This window comes from Mastomys coucha, unplaced genomic scaffold (assembly GCF_008632895.1).
Source record: "Mastomys coucha isolate ucsf_1 unplaced genomic scaffold, UCSF_Mcou_1 pScaffold16, whole genome shotgun sequence".
In the NCBI taxonomy this organism is placed as follows: domain Eukaryota; kingdom Metazoa; phylum Chordata; class Mammalia; order Rodentia; family Muridae; genus Mastomys; species Mastomys coucha.
This window is the reverse complement of record NW_022196898.1, coordinates 37,511,414-37,529,763: the sequence shown is the minus strand read 5'-3', so window position 1 is coordinate 37,529,763 and position 18,350 is coordinate 37,511,414. Positions and strand designations below refer to the sequence as shown.

General features: G+C 46.9%; 1 protein-coding gene across 1 annotated transcript; it reads right to left on the bottom strand.

The window, feature by feature from the left end:
* Positions 1–7,559: 7,559 nt before the first annotated feature.
* Ssr2 (signal sequence receptor subunit 2) lies at positions 7,560–16,065 on the bottom strand. The gene is made up of 6 exons (XM_031374404.1): positions 15,954–16,065; positions 15,588–15,742; positions 14,436–14,534; positions 11,969–12,077; positions 9,235–9,312; positions 7,560–8,092 (listed from the first exon to the last, which is right to left on the bottom strand). Exons 2-6 carry the CDS (start codon positions 15,740–15,742, stop codon positions 7,982–7,984), a joined length of 552 nt encoding a protein of 183 aa, XP_031230264.1. The 5' UTR covers positions 15,954–16,065; the 3' UTR covers positions 7,560–7,981.
* Positions 16,066–18,350: the final 2,285 nt, after the last annotated feature.

Genomic DNA, 18,350 nt, shown 5'->3' with positions numbered 1-18,350 from the left:
TGCATCCATGTTCCTGCCCTGACTTCTCTACGTGATGTACCTACTGTGCGCTGTAAGCTGAAGCCTTTCTTCCCCAGGATGCTTATAGCTATGTGTTTATCACAGCAACTGAAGCCCTAAGACAACCATGAGCCCAACAGTGAGAAGCAGGGTTAGAACAGAGCAGCTTCTTGCATCATGAAGACCCCAGTACTGTACATCCTTTCTGACACTGTACCTGGGGCCACTCATCTAAGGCAGGAACGTTCTGTCTTCCCAGTCAGCTTGCCTTGGCTGAGGGCTGGTGTTCTGCATCTCTCTGACTTTCCTGTCAATGCTGGAGAAGAGAAAGATACAGTCCCCAAAATGCAAAATGCAAAAAGAAAAAGAAGGGGTTGGAGAAATGGCTCAGCGGCTAAGAGCACTGACTGCTCTTTTAGAGGTCCTGAGTTCAATTCCCAGCAACCACATGGTGGCTCACAACCATCTGTAATGGGATCTGATGCCCTCTTCTGGTGTGTCTGAAGGCAGCTACAGTGTACTTACATATAATAATAAATAAATCTTAAAAAAAAAGAAAAAGAAGAAGAAGAAATTTAGCTGGGCAGTAGTGGTGCATGCCTTTAATCTCAGCACTTGGGAGGCAGAGGCAGGCAGATTCCTGAGTTTGAGGCTAGCCTGTTTTACTGAGTGAGTTCCAGGACAGCCAGGACTAAACAGAGAAACCCTGTCTTGAAAAAAAACCAAGAAGAAAAAAAAAAAAAAGAGGAGGAGGAGGAAGAAGAGGCACAGGAAGGAGAAAGGGTAGAGAAGATCCGTTCATCCAGCAACCAGTACTATAAACTGTAACATACACTAAGTGTGAAGTATAGAGACAGAGACCCAGAAGGGTAATCCATCAATGCAAAGGTGGCCAGATGCTTGTGTGGCCAGCTTCTGTGGTGAGCTGAACAGGCATTCCTCTGCATTCGTGGCCCACAGAGCACTTATTGCCTTTACTGTTAGGATATTCCAGAAGTTCCAAGCTGGGAAGGTAGTCAAGCATCCCCAGACCCTAATCCAATCCCATACTCCTCTAAGTCATGGGGCAGGCACCTCAGACACCACCCCACCCTCTCCTCTATGACACTCAAGGCTCACACACCAGTCCGGAATTTTGCTGTTTCCAAGGGTGATCCTCCTCAGCTCTGTTTGTTTGCAAACTGAATTTAAGGATCCTGCCTTCCTCCCCGCACCCCATCCCAGGGCTTGTGACTGTATTGCTACTCTACAGGAGCCCTGCCTGGGTCCTAGTCCCTTCAGCAAGGCATAGGATACAGAAGCAAAGACCTGTCAAGCGCAGCCAATCCTCGTCTCTGCCAGTTTCTCAGCAGGCATGTGGTATCTGTGCCAAAAGGGTGGGGCAAGAGAAGGTCTGAGGTTCAGAGGGAAATCTAAGGAGACTTTGGCCAGGGTGACACAGGAAATTAACCTGGCAGATCCCAGGAAATGCTAAAGCAGCTGGTAGGGTGGGTAAGCCCTAAAAGGACAGTGGGACAGTCTAGACTCCGGAAGGGCTTGGCTTTAGGAACAAATGACTGGTCCTGAGATTGTTTAATGGCCCTTGGGCTCGAGCACTAGGCTTTATGCATGACAAAACTACTCCCTCAACAGCTGGGCCTCCACCCTCTTTTCCCTTTAAAGTTACCACATTAAATCATAAATGTGAATTTACAACTTTTGTTAGCTTAAATTAGATTTCATTATGGTAGTTTTCAAACAAAATGTGTTTTCATTGTCCCTCCTATACCCACACTTAAGAATTAAGGAAAAAGTCATGTCATTATACCATAATCCTTGGTAACACCTTTTCAAAATTACAACAGAAAAATCTTATAAAGGCTTGTGACATCTCATAACTAACTCCCTGGGATAAAAGAAATACTTCCAGGTACAAGATATACTGGGGAATTTGTGCCTCCAGGTTCCCAGATCCTGTGGCCATCCTTGGTGTGTCCTCACTGTAGGGAACATAGTCGGGACTGTGCCTGATTGTATACACCACCTTTAGTCCCAACAGTCTGGAGGAAGAGGCAGATGAGTCTCTATGAATTTGAAGAAGCCAGCCTGGTCTGCATAGTGAGTTCTAAGACAACAGAAACACAGAGAGACCCTGTCTCAAAAAAAGGGGAGGGAGAGGCAGGACTGGAGAAATAACTCAGTGGTTAAAAGCACTGGCTGATTTTCCAGAGGATGCAGGTTCAATTCCCAGCCCCACATGGAAGCTCACAATTGTCTCTGACTCCAATTTCAAATGATCCAAAACTCTTACACAGATATACATGTAGGCAACACAATGCACATGAAACAGAAATAAATGAATTTTTAAAAAAGAAAAAAAAAGACCGGGCGGTGGTGGCGCACACCTTTAATCCCAGCACTTGGGAGGCAGAGGCAGGCGGATTTCTGAGTTCAAGGCCGGCCTGGTCTACAGAGTGAGTTCCAGGACAGCCAGGGCTAAACAGGGAAACCCTGTCTCAAAAACCAAAAAAAAAAAAAAGAAAGAAAGAAAGAAAAAAAAAGCCAGGCAGTGGTGGCACATGCCTTTAATCCCAGCACTTGGGAGGCAGAGGCAGGCAGAGACAGGCGGACTTCTGAGGCCAGCCTGGGCTACCGAGTGAGTTCCAGGACAGCCAGGGCGATCCAGAAAAACCCTGTTTTGAAAAACCAAAAAAAAAAAAAAAAAAGAAAGAAAGAAAGAAAGAAAGAAAGAAAAAGAAAAGGTAAAGAAAGGAAAGAGAAAAGGAAAAAAGAAAAGGAAAAGAGAAGAAAAGAGAAAAAGAAACATAGCCCCAGGTGGGGTATGTGAAGTTCAGTGGTAGAGCACTCACCCAGTTACAGAGGTGCTGGGTTCCAGTCCCAGCACGGAAGGATAACAATGATAGTGGGGTTTTGTTTTGGTTTTGCTCTTAACAACACGACAGAGTTGGATGTCAAATGAACTGGACTTTGAAACCTACTCCTACAACTTACATCTTCATTGACATCATTTGGTTAGTTATCTAAATCCTTTAAACTTTGTATTTAATACAAGGATTGAGTATGTTAACCCTACAAGATCCAAAAGATTAAAGAAGAAAACATAAATAGGATTTATAAACATATGATACACATGCGTTGTGTTAATTAATCATGGGCTGCTATTGTGATTCTTTATTTTCCTATTTGCATACATGCATGCACATACACATACGTGCACACAAACACATACACAAACACAGCATCTGAACAAACACACACATTGCCCCCTAATCAGAAATGGGAAGTGAAAGTAAGATGTTGGTGAGAAACCTGTAAATTCTCTTGCTACTTCCTAGGTGCTGAGCAGCTCCTGGACATCCCTGCTTCCCAAGGGATGTACATTTACCAAGCAAGGACCCAGGAAAGGGAAGAAGAGACTGACTCACCAGACCTGGGAGAGGTCCCGAGGGTGGGAAACCTGTTCTTGCCCTCAGCTGGTGACTTCAATATGGGCGCAAGTCCTGCTTCAGGCAGCCCCTCTAAAGGTCTGTCCGGGCACCTCGGTGGGGGTGCCTCTCTCTTGGTCCCTCTACAGGAACTGTTCATCATCCAGAAGTTTGCATAGGGGCCAGGGGGCACTCATTCCAGTCCTGACCAGCTGCCTCTTCAACTGCTTAAGCCCTTCCCTTCCCCACCCTACTTCAAACACCCTAGACAGTTCTGTGGCCAGGCCTTTAACCCTTTTGGTGCCACTGCCCTGCTCCAAGTGTCCCCTGAACAGAGGGTAGTCACAGGACTCAGTCTCCCATGGAAATAGGTATAGGAAACCAGGCTGGGGTCCCACTGAAGGGAGAGGATGTGGGACCCTGACAACTAGGGAACTTTTAGCTTCCCTCTAACAGGGGACAGGGAGAAGCTGGGGAGGGGAAAGGGGAACGTCAACCCTGGGCAAAGGTCACAGCTGGAGACCTACTTAATGGCAAGGTCTTCCCCCGGGGTCAGCAGGGTTCCTCTGTCCTCTCTCATATTAGGCTTAAAAACTATGCTTTGGTCCCTTTAAGAGGCTGGTTAGGTAGCTCATGGGAGGAGAGGTTGTATTTATTTCTGATGCAAGTGCACAGGAAGAGAGATTACAGGCAGCTACAGGTGAGGAGAGCCCCGTCTCTGACAGCAACAGGTTGACCAGCAACTCAGCCAACATGCCAACACATATCATAGCTTGTATTGGATACCAGGCAGCAGGATATTTGACCAGCTCCTCCACCCTTCCTTGGTAACAACTGGGGGAGTGTGGACTCAACCCTTGCCTCTTCCGCCAGGGCAGAGGGCAGCTTGACACAGCCTGCACTTCTTGAGGTAACAGGGAGTTTGCATCTCTTAAGGCTCCTGTGGCTACTGGAAAGCACTCACTGGGAGATTTGTTGTCTCTGACAACTGGTGATTTACAGTGCCTTGGACGAGTCACTAAGTGCTTCATCCCTCATTTGTAAAGTGGGGCAGCAAACGGGAAGAATGGATATGTAGTAGTCACTTAGCAAGTATGATTTGGGTCAGTGTGGTGGCACACAGAACTCTGGGACAAGGCTAACTTGGGGTTAATCTAGTGAGTTCAGACTAGTCTTAGCTATAGAGAGACCAGTTTTGAGACTCTTGTCTGAAAAACAATCAGTAAAAAATAAACATGCTAGACTGCCATCTGCTGGTGAACTTTGGATAAGCCATTTACGTTGTCCTTCATGACCTATTGGATAAAGCAAACAAATTAAGTTGTCCTATGGTCAGCTACCCTTTGCCGTAGGTGAGGGGGAGGGCAACTGTTTCCAGAAGGAACGATGCACCCTTCCTTACATGCCCCAACCAAACGTAAAAGAGGGTCAGTGATTTGCTTTTTCCTGAGAATACACGAGGAATGCTTGGTCTTAGTGGGGAGGAGGCCATGGAAATCCACATTAAACAATCATGATGAGGATGCAAGCTCCAAGACGGGGATTGCCAGAGGCCAACACTGAGTGGCCATCTAGGGGCTGGGATCCCCGCGTGTATCCTCCATGCCCAGCTGTGCTCCCCAGGGAGGTTAACTTCCTATCTCCCCACTGAGCTGCCTCCTATTCTCTCTGCATGGGTAAGCTCTCCCACTCTTCGGGTCTGAAGACTTAGATGTGAAGGGAGTAGCAATGGAAGCAGCTGGCTCCCTCTGGTACCAAGCTGAGTAGAGATGGGATGCTGCCTGGATGCTGTGGGAGGGCTTGAGGGCTGGGCTGCAGAAGGGAGAAGAGACCTAGCACCTGCTGGCTCCAGGGTTGCTAGCTAGTCTTTTAGGGTGGAGCCCCCATTTGGGCACCCAATCTTCAGGGTGGTTGAGGTGGTTGCTCACCGTCCTTCTCCTCTCACAGATCAGCATACGACCCGGTTCAGGGTTCACACTCCTGAGGGTGTGTGTGTGTGTGTGTGTGTGTGTGTGTGTATGTATGCACTGTTGGCAGTCATCCTATCTGATTGCCTGAAGGTGACGAGGGCAGTGCTGAAGCCAACTATTTCAGCTAAGACTGTCTACAGACTTCAGGAGTACTTTACATTCTTCACAGCCACTGCTGAAGGGAGGCTCAAATTCCACCCCAACTCCAAGGCAGCTGATCTCTTGAAAGATGAAGTATCTAGTTTGGCCTCTTTTCAAAGTACCCATGACATCCACTGCCTTTGCCATGCTTAGCATCTGTGAGCTCCTGTTTCATCTCCTCTCCCACCAGTGCCAGTTCATACAAAGATGATCTGTGCAAGAAGGAGAGAGAGTGCCCCTGCCTTCTAGAAGAGACCACCCAGAAAGAAACAGCTTGATGTCACCTGCCCAAGTCCATCCTGGTGTGGGCAGGAGAGCGCCCTCCTCCTGTGACTTAACTCTGTAACTCCAGGAGAGAGCACACACGGGAAACAGGGCTTCCCTCTCTGAAAAGGAAAGGTTCAGTACTAGACAAGAGCCTCTCTATGAAATGCACTCCCTACTTGGCCTCTCCAAACACACACACCTGCTCACCCAGTCTGAGCATTCCCAGGTTTCCACCAGAACATGATGAACAAGAGCAAGCATCTTTCTTGCTTTCTGACCTGGCTGGCGCTGGGGTGTCCAAGCTGCAAGGCCTGAAGGAAAGCTGTGAGCTGCCTGAGGGCCACCCCATTTGGAGCTTCCCGTTGTCTCCAAGTTCTTTTCATCTTTCAGGGACCCAGAGGCTCCCCCGGCTGGGTAAAGGAAAGGTTAAACCGGTTAGGCAGGGGAGCTGAGGAGCGGAATCTAAAGGGGAAACTTGGTAGCAGAAACAAAGCCAGTGTTTGTTGGGCTCCCCTCCTGCCTGGGAGGCCTTTCTCAGACCACGGCATTCCTGGGTTGGACAGAGTCAGTTTACAGTGGAGAAGCCACTGTAAACCGACTCTGTAAAAGCCAAAGCTGCTTTTCCCACTGGCTCCTAGAGGGTCCAACTCAGCAGGAAACCCAGCACTTCCTCCTGGCCTGCAAAGAAAATGTGGCTGGGCATTTGGTTTAGGGCTTTAATCTCAGCACTCAGGAGGCAGAGGCAGGTGGATCTCTGTTGAGTCCGAGGCCAACCTGGTCCACAAAGGGAGTTTCAAGACAGCAAGAGCTATGCAATAAGGAGACTCCATCTTAGCACATACACACAAAAAAAAATAAATTCAAACTCAACAAAAGCCATTTCCTTTAATAACTTTTATTTATAGGTATATTGCACATGCAGGTGCCTGCAGAGGGTGTTAGGTCCACTTATTCTGAGTTTAAGGCCACCTCACATAGATGCTAGTTTCTGAATTTGGGACCTCTGCAAGAGCAGTATGTGCTTTTGCTGCTGAGCCATCACTCCAGCCCCAGAGCTGCCACTTAGTTTTTTAAAACTTAATTTTAAAAAATGTATGTATATGAAGTTTTTTTTCCTTCATGTACCTCTGTGTACTGATCAAGCACCTGGTTCCAGCAGAGTCCAGAAGAAGCCATTGGATCCCTTGGAACTAGAGTTAGATAGAGGTTGTTAACCATCATGCTGGGAATAGACCCCAAGTCCAACAGAGCAGCTAGTGCTCTTAACCACTGAACCATCCCTTCCATCCCTAGAAACCACCACTTAGAGCAGTGGTTCTCAACCTTCCTAATGCTGTGACCCTTTAATACAGTTCTTCATGCAGTGGTGACTCCCAACCATAAGGTTATTTTCATTGCTACTTCATAACTGCAATTTTGCCACTGTTATGAATTGTAAATATCTGATATTTGACCCCTGTGAAAGGGTTCTTCAATCCCCAGGTCAAGAGCCACTGAGTTAGACTAGTGGGCTAGAAAGGCCAATAAATAAATCAGGATCATCTCTAGCTGTAGAGAGCCAGTGAGGAAGGCTTATGAGGACTCCGTAGTGATGGATGAGCAAGAAAGATGAGCACAGGGGTTTTAAATGAATCAGGCACATCTCTGGGAGTAGACTACACTTCAAGGCCAAGAAAGCCCTCTGGCTAACCCCAGGAGCTAGAGCTTCAAGACCTGGGCTCCAAATGACCTGTCTGTTCCCGAAAGACAAAACACATGAGTATGGCATTTGTTTTTATTAGAAAATCCATTTGGTAAGTGCCCCTAAACCAGGCAGAGCCTGTGTAGCCCCCATAATCTTCTACCCTCTTGAGAGGAGCTGCCAGAGGACAGGGGTGTCAGACAGTATCCAAAGGGCCCCTCCTGGACCCCAAAGAGTTCACATTGCTAATAATATACCAACAGCACCTTGGTGGGACCCTCAAGCCCCAAAGCTGTGGCGAAAGGCCGTCCTGTCTGTATGGCTTCAGTGACAACAGGGAGGCCCTTTTGAACCTCCAGGCCTGGCCCTTCTGGTTGAATTCGGGATAGGATTGAGACAAAACAGCCGCAGGCCAAGGGCCAGAGAACACATTTGACACCCTCTGGAGTCCAGAAAACACCTGGCTTCTTGGGAGAGAGGGGCCGAGGAAACAGCGTTCAGTTCTTCTTGGGTTTGGGAGTATCGTATTTCCTCTTGCTGGAATACCACAGGAGCAGAGGGATGCCTATGGAGGGCAAGGTCATGACCCCAAAGGCTGCCCAGTCCAGCTGTGGAGGAAAACAAGGGCTTGCTTAGGAGTCTGGGTACAGATGCAGGAGAGATAAGGAAGAAGGGAATGGTCCGGTGGGAAGGGAGCAGCAGGGCCCAGAAGGTAAGCAGGACTTTGCCAGCCTCTCCCCTCAGACAAAACGGCTCTCTACGACTAGTCTCTCCTTTTCAAGCAGTGCAGCCAAAGCCTCACCTCACCCAAATTGTAGACAGTGCTTGAGGAGGGGGATGCCAGCCGGGCGGTGGTGGCGCATGCCTTTAATCCCAGCACTTGGGAGGCAGAGACAGGCAGATTTCTGAGTTCCAGGCCAGCCTGGTCTACAGAGTGAGTTCCAGGACAGCCAGGGCTACACAGAGAAACCCTGTCTCAAAAAAAAAAAAAAAAAAAGGAGAGAAGGGGGATGCCCTAAGAGGGATGTCTTGACCTTGGGCTATCTCCTTCATTCTTCACATCGCTCACCTTCCTTGTTATAAACACTTGTCATTCCTGGCTCACACCAGGCCTTGAGTCAGTCTGAGCTGTTCTCAAAGTCTGTCCTTCCTCACTCAGCTCTTCTTTGCCTGGCTAACCCCTCCCTGGACTCAAAGTTTGGACAGGGGGTGTTGACTGCAGCCCAGCCAGGGCCCAGTGTAAGGCCTGACTGACCAGAGCTTCCCCTTCAGCGCCTTATTGAGTCCCGTATGCCATCAGGGGAATTTTGTTGCTCCTATATCTCTGTAGCCAAGCCAGCTGCAAACTGACTAAATGGTTGATGATGAACTCCTCATGTCCCTGCCTTCATTTCCCATGAAGAGCTGGGCTAGAGCCTAGGGCCCTGAGCAGGGCCCTGAGCATGCAGACACTCTCCCAACCCAGCTACAACCTCAGCCCCCAGGCCATCTGACAGGACGGATTGTGTCTCATTTGGAGCTCTGGATGAACTAAATTCCATCATTCAGTGGTTAGTCTGCTCTGAAAAATTCTCTCCAAGCTCCAGCTGGGCCAGTGGTGCATAACACTCAACTATCCCAAAACTTGGTGACTCCCACTGAATCTATTGGGGCCTTCAAGTGACACAGAACACTAAGTCAGGCATCTCTCTACTAAAGGCTAAGCAGAGGGAAACCAGGTTTTTGGTGCTGGCAAATACTAAGTGCTTACGAAGTGGGGGGAGAATCTTCTGTCAAATTCCCGCTGAGCGAGGATCCCGCCCTGTCCAGGAGCACTGGTGGAGCCGATCTGGAGAAGAAAACAGAAGGTGTGAAGGCAAGCTTCAAAGTCACCTCATCCAGAACAGGCCAGAACAGGTCCGTGCAGCCCAGAACTGCCCAGAACAGGCCTGCACAGCCCAGAACAAGCCAGAACAGGCCAGAACAGGTCGCAGGGCCCAGAATAGGCCTTCCCAGCCCACACAGCTCTGAGCATTAGATGTAGTTACCAACACACACACACAGGCAAGAGTGTTTAGAGAACAGAGATGCAGCTCAAGTGGCAGAGCTCTTGCACAGCACAAAGGTCAGGGCTTTGATCATCGGTACTGGGAAAAGAAAAGAAAAGAAAAAAGCAAAAGATGCCAAGGGACAGAGGGATGGCTCTCTAACACCCACAGAGTGGCTCTCCACCACCCCTACCTCAAGTCCCAGGGAATCCAATCCCTGACCTCTTCAGGCACTAGGCATGCATGGAGTGCACACACAAACAAGCAGGCAGAGCTCTCAGATGCACAAATTAATCTAAAACATAGCGCACACACAAACAAGTAGGCAAAGCTCTCAGATTAATCTAAAACAAACAAACAAAAACAAAAAGCTTAAGAAAAGCTTTTAAATTAGATAGATGAAGCATGGTGACAAGCACCTTTAATCTCTCAGCACATGGGAGGCAGAGATACACAGATCTCTAAATTAGAGGTCAGCTTGATCTACTGAGTGAGTTCTAGGACGGCCAGAATTACACAGAAACACCATATCTTTTTTTTTCTTTTTTTTTGTTTTTTTGAGACGGGGTTTCTCTGTATAGCTCTGGCTGTCCTGGAACTCACTCTGTAGACCAGGCACTCTGGCCTCAAACGCAGAAATCCGCCTTCCTCTGCCTCCCAAGTGCTGGGATTAAAGGCTTGTGCCACCAATGCCTGGCGAGACACCCTATCTTAAAAAACCAAAAATGAATAAATAAAAATTTAAAAATCAGACAGATACTTCCCTTCAGCATTTTGTAAAGTAAAGTAGATTAGGAGCCAGGAGAGCTGAAGTTTCATACAGTGGGACTCACCACACAGCGAGTGTCTGTTAAATAGCTCAGGCCGGCTACATAACTAAACTCAAAACTCAACCCATCAGACCCGGGACCACTCCTGTCTCTAAGACAAGGTGTATAATGGAGTTACAAGTTCTCCGCAATCATTTACTTACTCCTCAAGAGAAAACAGCCTTTTCTACTTCACAGGGCTGACAAGGCCCAGCTGAAGTGTTAAGAACGTCCTGAGTATTTTAAAGCCCCACCCAAATGTACATTACCAGAGGAGGGCTGGGCTGATCCACATTCCTTTGCTTTCAAGAGGGACCAAGAGTTTGGAGCTCATTGCAAGCAACTCTGTTCTCAGATGGCAAGGGAGCCTTTGACTTTTGTGTCTGTTAACCCACCGAGTACCAGGTAGTGCTGGGCATAGTGGTTCACACTCGTAATCCCAGCACTTGGGTGACTGAGGCCGGAAGATTAGGAGTTCAAGGCTGGCCTCATTCATATATTGAGGATTTGAGAAAGGCCAGCCTGGGCTACAGGAGAATCTGTCTCAAACTAAGTTTAAAAAACAACAACAACAACAACAAAAAAAAACAGGTGGTGGTAGCGCACACCTTTAGTCCCAGCACTTAGGAGGTAGAGGCAGGTGGGATTTCTGAGTTCGAGGCCAGCCTGGTCTACAGCCTAGGTGAGTCCCACTGTATGAAACTTCAGCTCTCCTGGCTCCTAATCTACTTTAGAGTGTCTCGCCAGGCATTGGTGGCACAAGCCTTTAATCCCAGCACTTGAGTGAGTTCCAGGACAGCCAGGGCTACACAGAGAAACCCTGTCTCGGAAAAAAAAAAAAAAAAAAATTTCAGCCAGTCGTAGTGATGTGCACCCTTAGTCCCAACTCTTGGGATGCAGAGGCAGGCAGATCTCTGTGAGTTTGAGGCCAGCCCTACAAAGCAAGTTCCAGAACAGCCAGGGCTACACACAGAGAAACCCCATCTCAAAAAAAAAAATATCAGGCAGTGGTGGCACACGCCTTTAATCCCAGCGCTTAGGAGGCAGAAGCCGGCAGATTTCTGAGTTCTAGCCCAGCCTGGTCTACAGAGTGAGTTCCAGGGCTATACAGAGAAACCCTGTCTCAAAAAACCAGAAAAAAAAAAAAAAAAAAAAAAAAAGAAGAAGAAGAAGAAGGAAAAAAAAGAAAAACTTGGTGTCTGGGTGGTAAAGAGAACCTTATAAGAGAGGGAAAGACAGTAACAGAGGAGCCCGGGAAAGAGATCGGAAATGGCAAGGACAACTATAAAACAGAGAGCAAGCAACACATTCCAGACTAAAGGGAGAGCAAAGGGACAAGGGAGGAGGAGCTGCGGTCTCCCACCGGGTGCACTACCAGTTCTGGAACTTTACGACTGGAAGCAGACTTCCTTAGGACCAGGCCAGGTATATACATAGTCAACCTGTCTTAGCAGCTGCTGTGGAAATTTTCTGCAGGAGTTTGTAAGGAGAGACAGCCAGGGGATCCAATGCCTACTGGCTTCTACAGACACTCAACACACACGCATGCCCACACACATGCATAAAAACCAACCCATACATTTTGAGAAGATTAGGGAGTTTTTAAGGGACTTAGAGCTTCACCCAGCTCAAGGTTTGGAGAACTTACCACAACAGGCCCATCCTCCTGGGCTAGGTAAGTAATCGTGGCAGAAGTGAAGTTGAAGTAGCCAGCCTTGAGAGGACGCAGGACCACTGTGTGGGAGACATTGCTAGCACTGACCCATGGGTTAAGGAAGAAGAGATGATGAAGGCCTAGGGTAATGGTGTAGTCATTTAATCCCAGCACCCAGAAGGCAGAGGCAGCCAGATTCTGTAAGTTCCAGGATACTCAGGGCTACACAGAAAACCCTGTCTCAGAAACACAATGAAACAAAGCAGTAACAACCTTTCCATCCCATTCATGCCTACCATATCATATGTATGTACTCTTTGAAATTTAGCATACGGCATAATATACTAATAATATATATAAAATATGCTGGGAGTAGACCAGGGTCCTCTGCTGAGCCATCTCTCTAGAGATACACAAACACGTCAGGGTTAGTTTCGAGCTCTGTGTATTCAGAAGCTGAACTCTGGGCCCCAGTCCAGACTGCAACCTCATCTTGGGGCACTGTATTAAACTGTGTTCTATAAGAATGCTCCCCAATATCCCTGACTGGTTAGTAAAAGGCTAGAGCCTGTGACTGAGGAGAGAGAGGAAGGCAGACCTTGAGACTGAGTAGGGGAACTCAGGTAGGGACCACCAGAGGAAGGAGAGTGGTGAAATGTGGCCATGAGGCAGGATGAACCAGGAGCGCGTGGCAAGAGAAGCTGAGCAGAACTCAGCTGGCAGTTATTGGGCATCTATCTCGTTATTCATTTCCTAGCCAGGTTAGAATAGTTTAGAACCTGCTCAGTCCAGTGCCAGCAGCTTGTAAATAAAATACCAAGTTCCTATGTCTTTATTCAGGAGCTAAACAGAAAATAAAGGGGTAGAGACCTCTCATAAAAGTAATAAAATACGCCCTGTCTCGAAAAACCAAAAAAAAAAAAAAAAAAAAAAAAAAAAAAAAAAAAAAAAGTAATAAAATACATACGTCTTTAAACAACTTAGAAAATCTTTCATTGATTTATTAAATCTTTGATTTATTATTATTAATAATTTATTTATTTATTTATTTATTTTTAGTTTTTCGAGACAGGGTTTCTCTGTGTAGACTTGGCTGTCCTGGAACTCACTCTGTACACCAGGCTGGCCTCGAACTCAGAAATCCGCCTGCCTCTGCCTCCCAAGTGCTGGGATTAAAGGCATGTGCCACCACTGTCTGGCTTATTTTCTTTTTGAGACGGGGTCTCACTATATATATAGCTGGCTGGCAGACCAGGCTGGTTCTTTATCTAGAATGTTAGGATTAATGTGCATCATCATGCCCGGCAAGATTTTACTTATTTATATTTGTGTGTGTGTTCCATGGGTTTATGTGCATGTGTACATGGATGTCAGTGCCTAGGCATGTTGGGAAAGGATCTTGGAGTCCTTGAGCTGGAGTTACAGATGGCTATGAGCTGTCTGACAAGAGTGTTGGGAACCAGCCTTGTGTCTTCTGTAAATATACGAGTGCTCTTACCCACAGAAAAATCACCCCAGTCTACGACTGAAGTTCATGAAAATATAGAACACACAGACACACACAGATACACAGACATACACACACACACACACACACACACACACACACACACACACACACACAGAGGAAATCTAAATATACTTTAATACACAAAGTAGGAAAGAGAGAAGTAATCATGTAATTCAATAGTTAAAAAATAACTATCACCGAGTGGTAGTGGCGCACGTCTTTAATCCCAGCACTTGGGAGGCAGAGGCAGGTGGATTTCTGAGTTTGAGGCCAGCCTGATCTACAGAGTGAGTTCCAGGACAGCCAGGGCTACACAGAGAAACCCTGTCTCGAAAAACCAAAAATAATTGTCACAGTGCAGTGGTGGCATACACCTTTGGTCCTAGCTCTTAGGAGGCAGATCCAGGTGGATTTCTGTGAGTTTGAGGACACCCTGGTCTACACAGCAAGTTTCAGGACAGCCTAGACTACGCAGGAAAATCTGCTTGAAAAAGCAAAATAACAATAGTAGTAGTAATAATAATAAATAAAATAAACAATAACGTTCAGATCAGAGAGCAGACACTTCACTGAGAGGAGAGTCTCCATGAAGACATCCCACTGAATCTGCTTTGAAAGCACCTTAGGTATAGAGCGCTTCTTCCCCAGTGTGTGTGTATACCTAGGTCTGTCTCCTAGATGCAATGAAAAAGAGAAGCCCATTCAGTGTCCACTTGTGGCCGCCACAGATATCTTTATAAATGTCTGTGCCTCTGTAATGGAGCTCAGGGAGATACAGACAGCCTGACAGCCTGAAGGAAGGAAGGCAGGCACACTCACACAGCTGACACCTCGTCCTCTCCAGAAATATGACAAGAGACGAGCCACACAGCCAGCCTGTTTGCAGCTCCCGTGCCGTTTTCCAGGCCATGCCCCTCTCCCAGCCCTCACCACCCATAAAAAAAGGGATACGGGGCAATCCGGTCCCATTTGACATTGAGCATGCCGGAGACAATGCCGAAGTCTTCTGGAGGGAAGGAATCGTCAGATAATTCCACATCTAATGCAGCACTGGAAAGTGGAGGAAATGAAACAAGTGAGGGGCATAAAACTAAGGGAACTAACCAGAAAATCTACCTGCTGGTCAAAGAAACCCCCAGAGTAAGTTGTGTAATCCAGAAGTGAATTACCCAAAGCTATTCCTCCTCTAATTCTAGATAGGCGAAGTAAGATAAAAATGCCTTTAATCCCAGCACTCGGAAAGCAGTGCCAGACACAAGCAGATGTCTGAGTTTGAGGTCAGCCTGGTCTAAGAGCAGATTCTAGGGACAGCCAGGACTACACGAAGAAACTCTGAACTGAAAAACAACAAGTAGGATTGGAGAGATGGCTCAGTGGGTAAGAGCACTGACTGCTCTTCCAGAGGGCCTGAGTTCAAATCCCAGCAACCACATGGTGGTTCACAACCATCTGTAATGGGATCCAATACCCACCTCTGGTGTGTCCAAGGAGAATGACAATGTACTCACATACATAAAATAAATAAATTTTTAAAGAAAAGAAAAAAACAAACAAGTGATCTTCAAAGAAAGCTGTGGGGGTCTGCACCTGAGGTAAAAGGGCAGATGTGCATTCTGTATCTGTATTTCCTTTTTCTTTTCTCTTTTTTTTCCTTTTCTTTTCTTTTGTATTTCCTTTTTTTCTTTCTTTTCTTTTTTTCTTTTTTCTTTTTTTCTTTTTTTTTTTGTTGTATTTTGAAACAGGGTTTCTATGTGTAGCCCTGGCTGTCCTGGAACTCACTCTGTAGACCAGGCTGGTCTCAAACTCAGAAATCCGCCTGCCTCTGCCTCCCAAGCGCTGGGATTAAAGGCATGAGTCACCACTGCCCGGCTGGAAGACAGTTTCTTGTAATTAACCTAAGGACATCTTCACTTTCAAAAAGCACCTCGACAAAGGTAAGCCCTCTATATATTCATTCATTCATTCATTCATTCACCCAATCACTCACTCACTGCACTCGATGCTGGAAGACTCCAAAAGAGAATTCATCCCCAACAAAATGTTCTCTATATCCACGTGGAAGCTCAGAATTCAGAAAGGAGCTTGCTAACTCTAGGCCGTTACCTGGAACCGACGTTGTAGATGTTATACTGCAGGGTCAGGTCCCTGCCTTCCACAGCATATCTGTTGAGCAATGACTTGGAGGCCAAAAGCCTGGCTCCTTCTTCTGCTTGACTAACGGCTAACAGAGCCAACATCACAATCACCAGCAGCTTCATCTTTGGAAAAAAAAAGAGCAAAGTGAGCAATCGACCCAAGCACGGGAAACACTGCCAGCCAGGCAGCCCGTATGGCGCCACGCTCCAGCCCCGCCGCCACGTCGACAGCCGCGGGACCGGAGAACCGCCCAAGCCACAGCAGTACGCACCGCGCTGCGGGTCAGGCCGGGTCACCGGGCACCCCCAGAGCTTCTGGGACTCCCAGACTCACCGTGAGGACCCCAAACACCTCCCTGGGCCACGGACAACCGGAAAACAACGTCAGCTTCCAAAGGACCGGAAACGGATCTGCCCGGAAACCCTGATGTCCCTTCTAGTGCCTTGTGGATGTTGTAGTTCTGAAACGTGTCCCGCCTTCCCCTTTGTGGGGGTTGTTACCCTTTCAAAGGAGTTATCTAGAGTCCTTGACTCTTTCCTGCGTGTTCTCCAATCTCGTCTCATTAACGCATCCCCCATGGAAAAAACCCTCTGTTTATTTAAGTAAACTAAAATGAAATAAACTGCATAGGTACAATTTTAAAATTCAAAGACTCTCTGAATTTGTTTTAAAGCTGAAGTAGCTGAGAAAGCCTTTCCTTGCAATCTTAGATTTTCAAACAGGCTGTCACTGCCTTATGCAATTAGCACTTAATAGAGACTTCCGACAACTAGTAAACAGGGACAGAGAGACACCTCAACAGGCACTTGCCACCATGCCTGCCCACCTGAGTTTGAATCTCTGGACCCATTCAATAGGACGAAGGCAAGTTCTCTGACCGCCACATGTATTTTGCCTGCACGTACATATATGTGCACCATGTGCATGCCTTGTGCTCAAGGAGGTCAGAAAAGACAGGTTTCAGTTGACTTAGGAGAAAAACTAATTGTACTTCCTGCTTCTATGTGTTCACTCTTTCAAGCTCAGTCTCTTGATCAAGAGTAAAGGGTGAAGCAAACAAAAACCAAAACAAACAAACAGAATAGTGTGCCTTATACAGACACTTCACTTGGAATAGTGATCTTTTTCTTTGAAGGCCCAAACTTTTTATTTTTGATTTTCCTTTTTCTTTTGCTCCTGCCAGTCCGCCCTGCTCAATCCTGCCTAAAGATTTATTTATTTTAAGTACACTGTAGCTGTCTTCAGACACACCAGAAGTAGGCATCTAATTCCATTACAGATGGTTGTGAGCTACCATGTGGTTGCTGGGAATTGAACTCAGGACCTCTGAAAGAGCAATCAGTGGTCTTAACCATTGAGCCATCTCTCCAGCCCCCAAACAATTTTCTAGCAAGTTACCTACACTGTATGCAATGATGGGTGGGGGAGTAAGAAGCCGCTGACAGGACTGCTCCAAGGTGTGGTTAAGGGGAGGTCTTTTGTATTTTATTGTAAAAGAGAGAAAATATCCAGAGGTATCCAGAAAAGTCCAGAGCAGAAAGAGAAAGAAATAGACTGAACATGGCCAACAAACTGGACATGGGCTTTCTGTGGGAGAAGGGAAACTAACCAGAGATAGATATGAGTGAGCAGAGTGGGGGGTAGGAAGGAAGAGTAGAGGGGAGGGAGACCATTGGCTGTAAGGAAGGTAGGGAAGGAGGTTAGGAGGGGCTGGGATGTGAGCATGGGCTGTGAAGTATGTAACAGGCACATGTGATCCTACCCTGAGGGAGCCCAGATACCAGCATGAGCTGATGCAATGACTGACACCACAGGTCATATGTCCCTCTACCAGAGGGAAAGAAAAAGATTCCTTTTAGCTGATGGAAGCCGGTTTCACACATTCTAGAGGAATCAATCCTCTTATAGTCACTTCTGGATATTAGAACTGCCTTTGGGAATTTGGGGAATTGGAGTTGGACCTTTGGGCCTGACAAACCAAATCTATATTCAGCAGGCACTGTCCAGAAACCCCACAAAGCAGCTGCCTCCAAATTCAGAAAAGGAATGTGCCTCATCTTTTCTCTGGCCACTCCTGTACTACCTCCAAACTTTCCCTTTTTCGTTGAGGCACTTGGCCACTTTTTAGGATATTTACCACTGGGGAGGAGGAAGGTCAGATGCAGGATCTTGTGCAAACTGAGCAAGAGCTCTACCTATGACCACTATCCCCATTGCAGAGCAACATACAAGCATTGTGACCTACTCTGTCGAAAATATAGAGGCAGGCCATAGCCAGCCACATGCAGGATGCATGCCTGTTTCAGGATATTGGATCATACCATGAACCCCAAGATTGTATTATTTACTGAAAAAAAACTGTTTCTAAGTTGTGGTGTAGCCCAGCCCTTAGCACACACTTTAATCCCTCTGTCTGGAATACAGACACACCACTTATACACATATTTAATTCCAAACAGTGAAGGTAAAGTTAATTTGTAGAAGGAAGCACCCATGTTTGAAAGTGATGTCTAATTCATCTTCTACTCAGTAGATGAACCAGAGAAAGATTTGACAGAATAGGATATACCCAGCTCTCATGAGAAAAAGAGAGGAAAGAGAAGCTACTTAAGAGAGAGAAGCTACTTAAGAGAGAGAAGCACGCCTTTAATCCCAGCACTCAGGAGGCAAAGGCAGGCGGATTTCTGAGTTCGAGGTCAGCCTGGTCTACAGAGTGAGTTCCAGGACAGC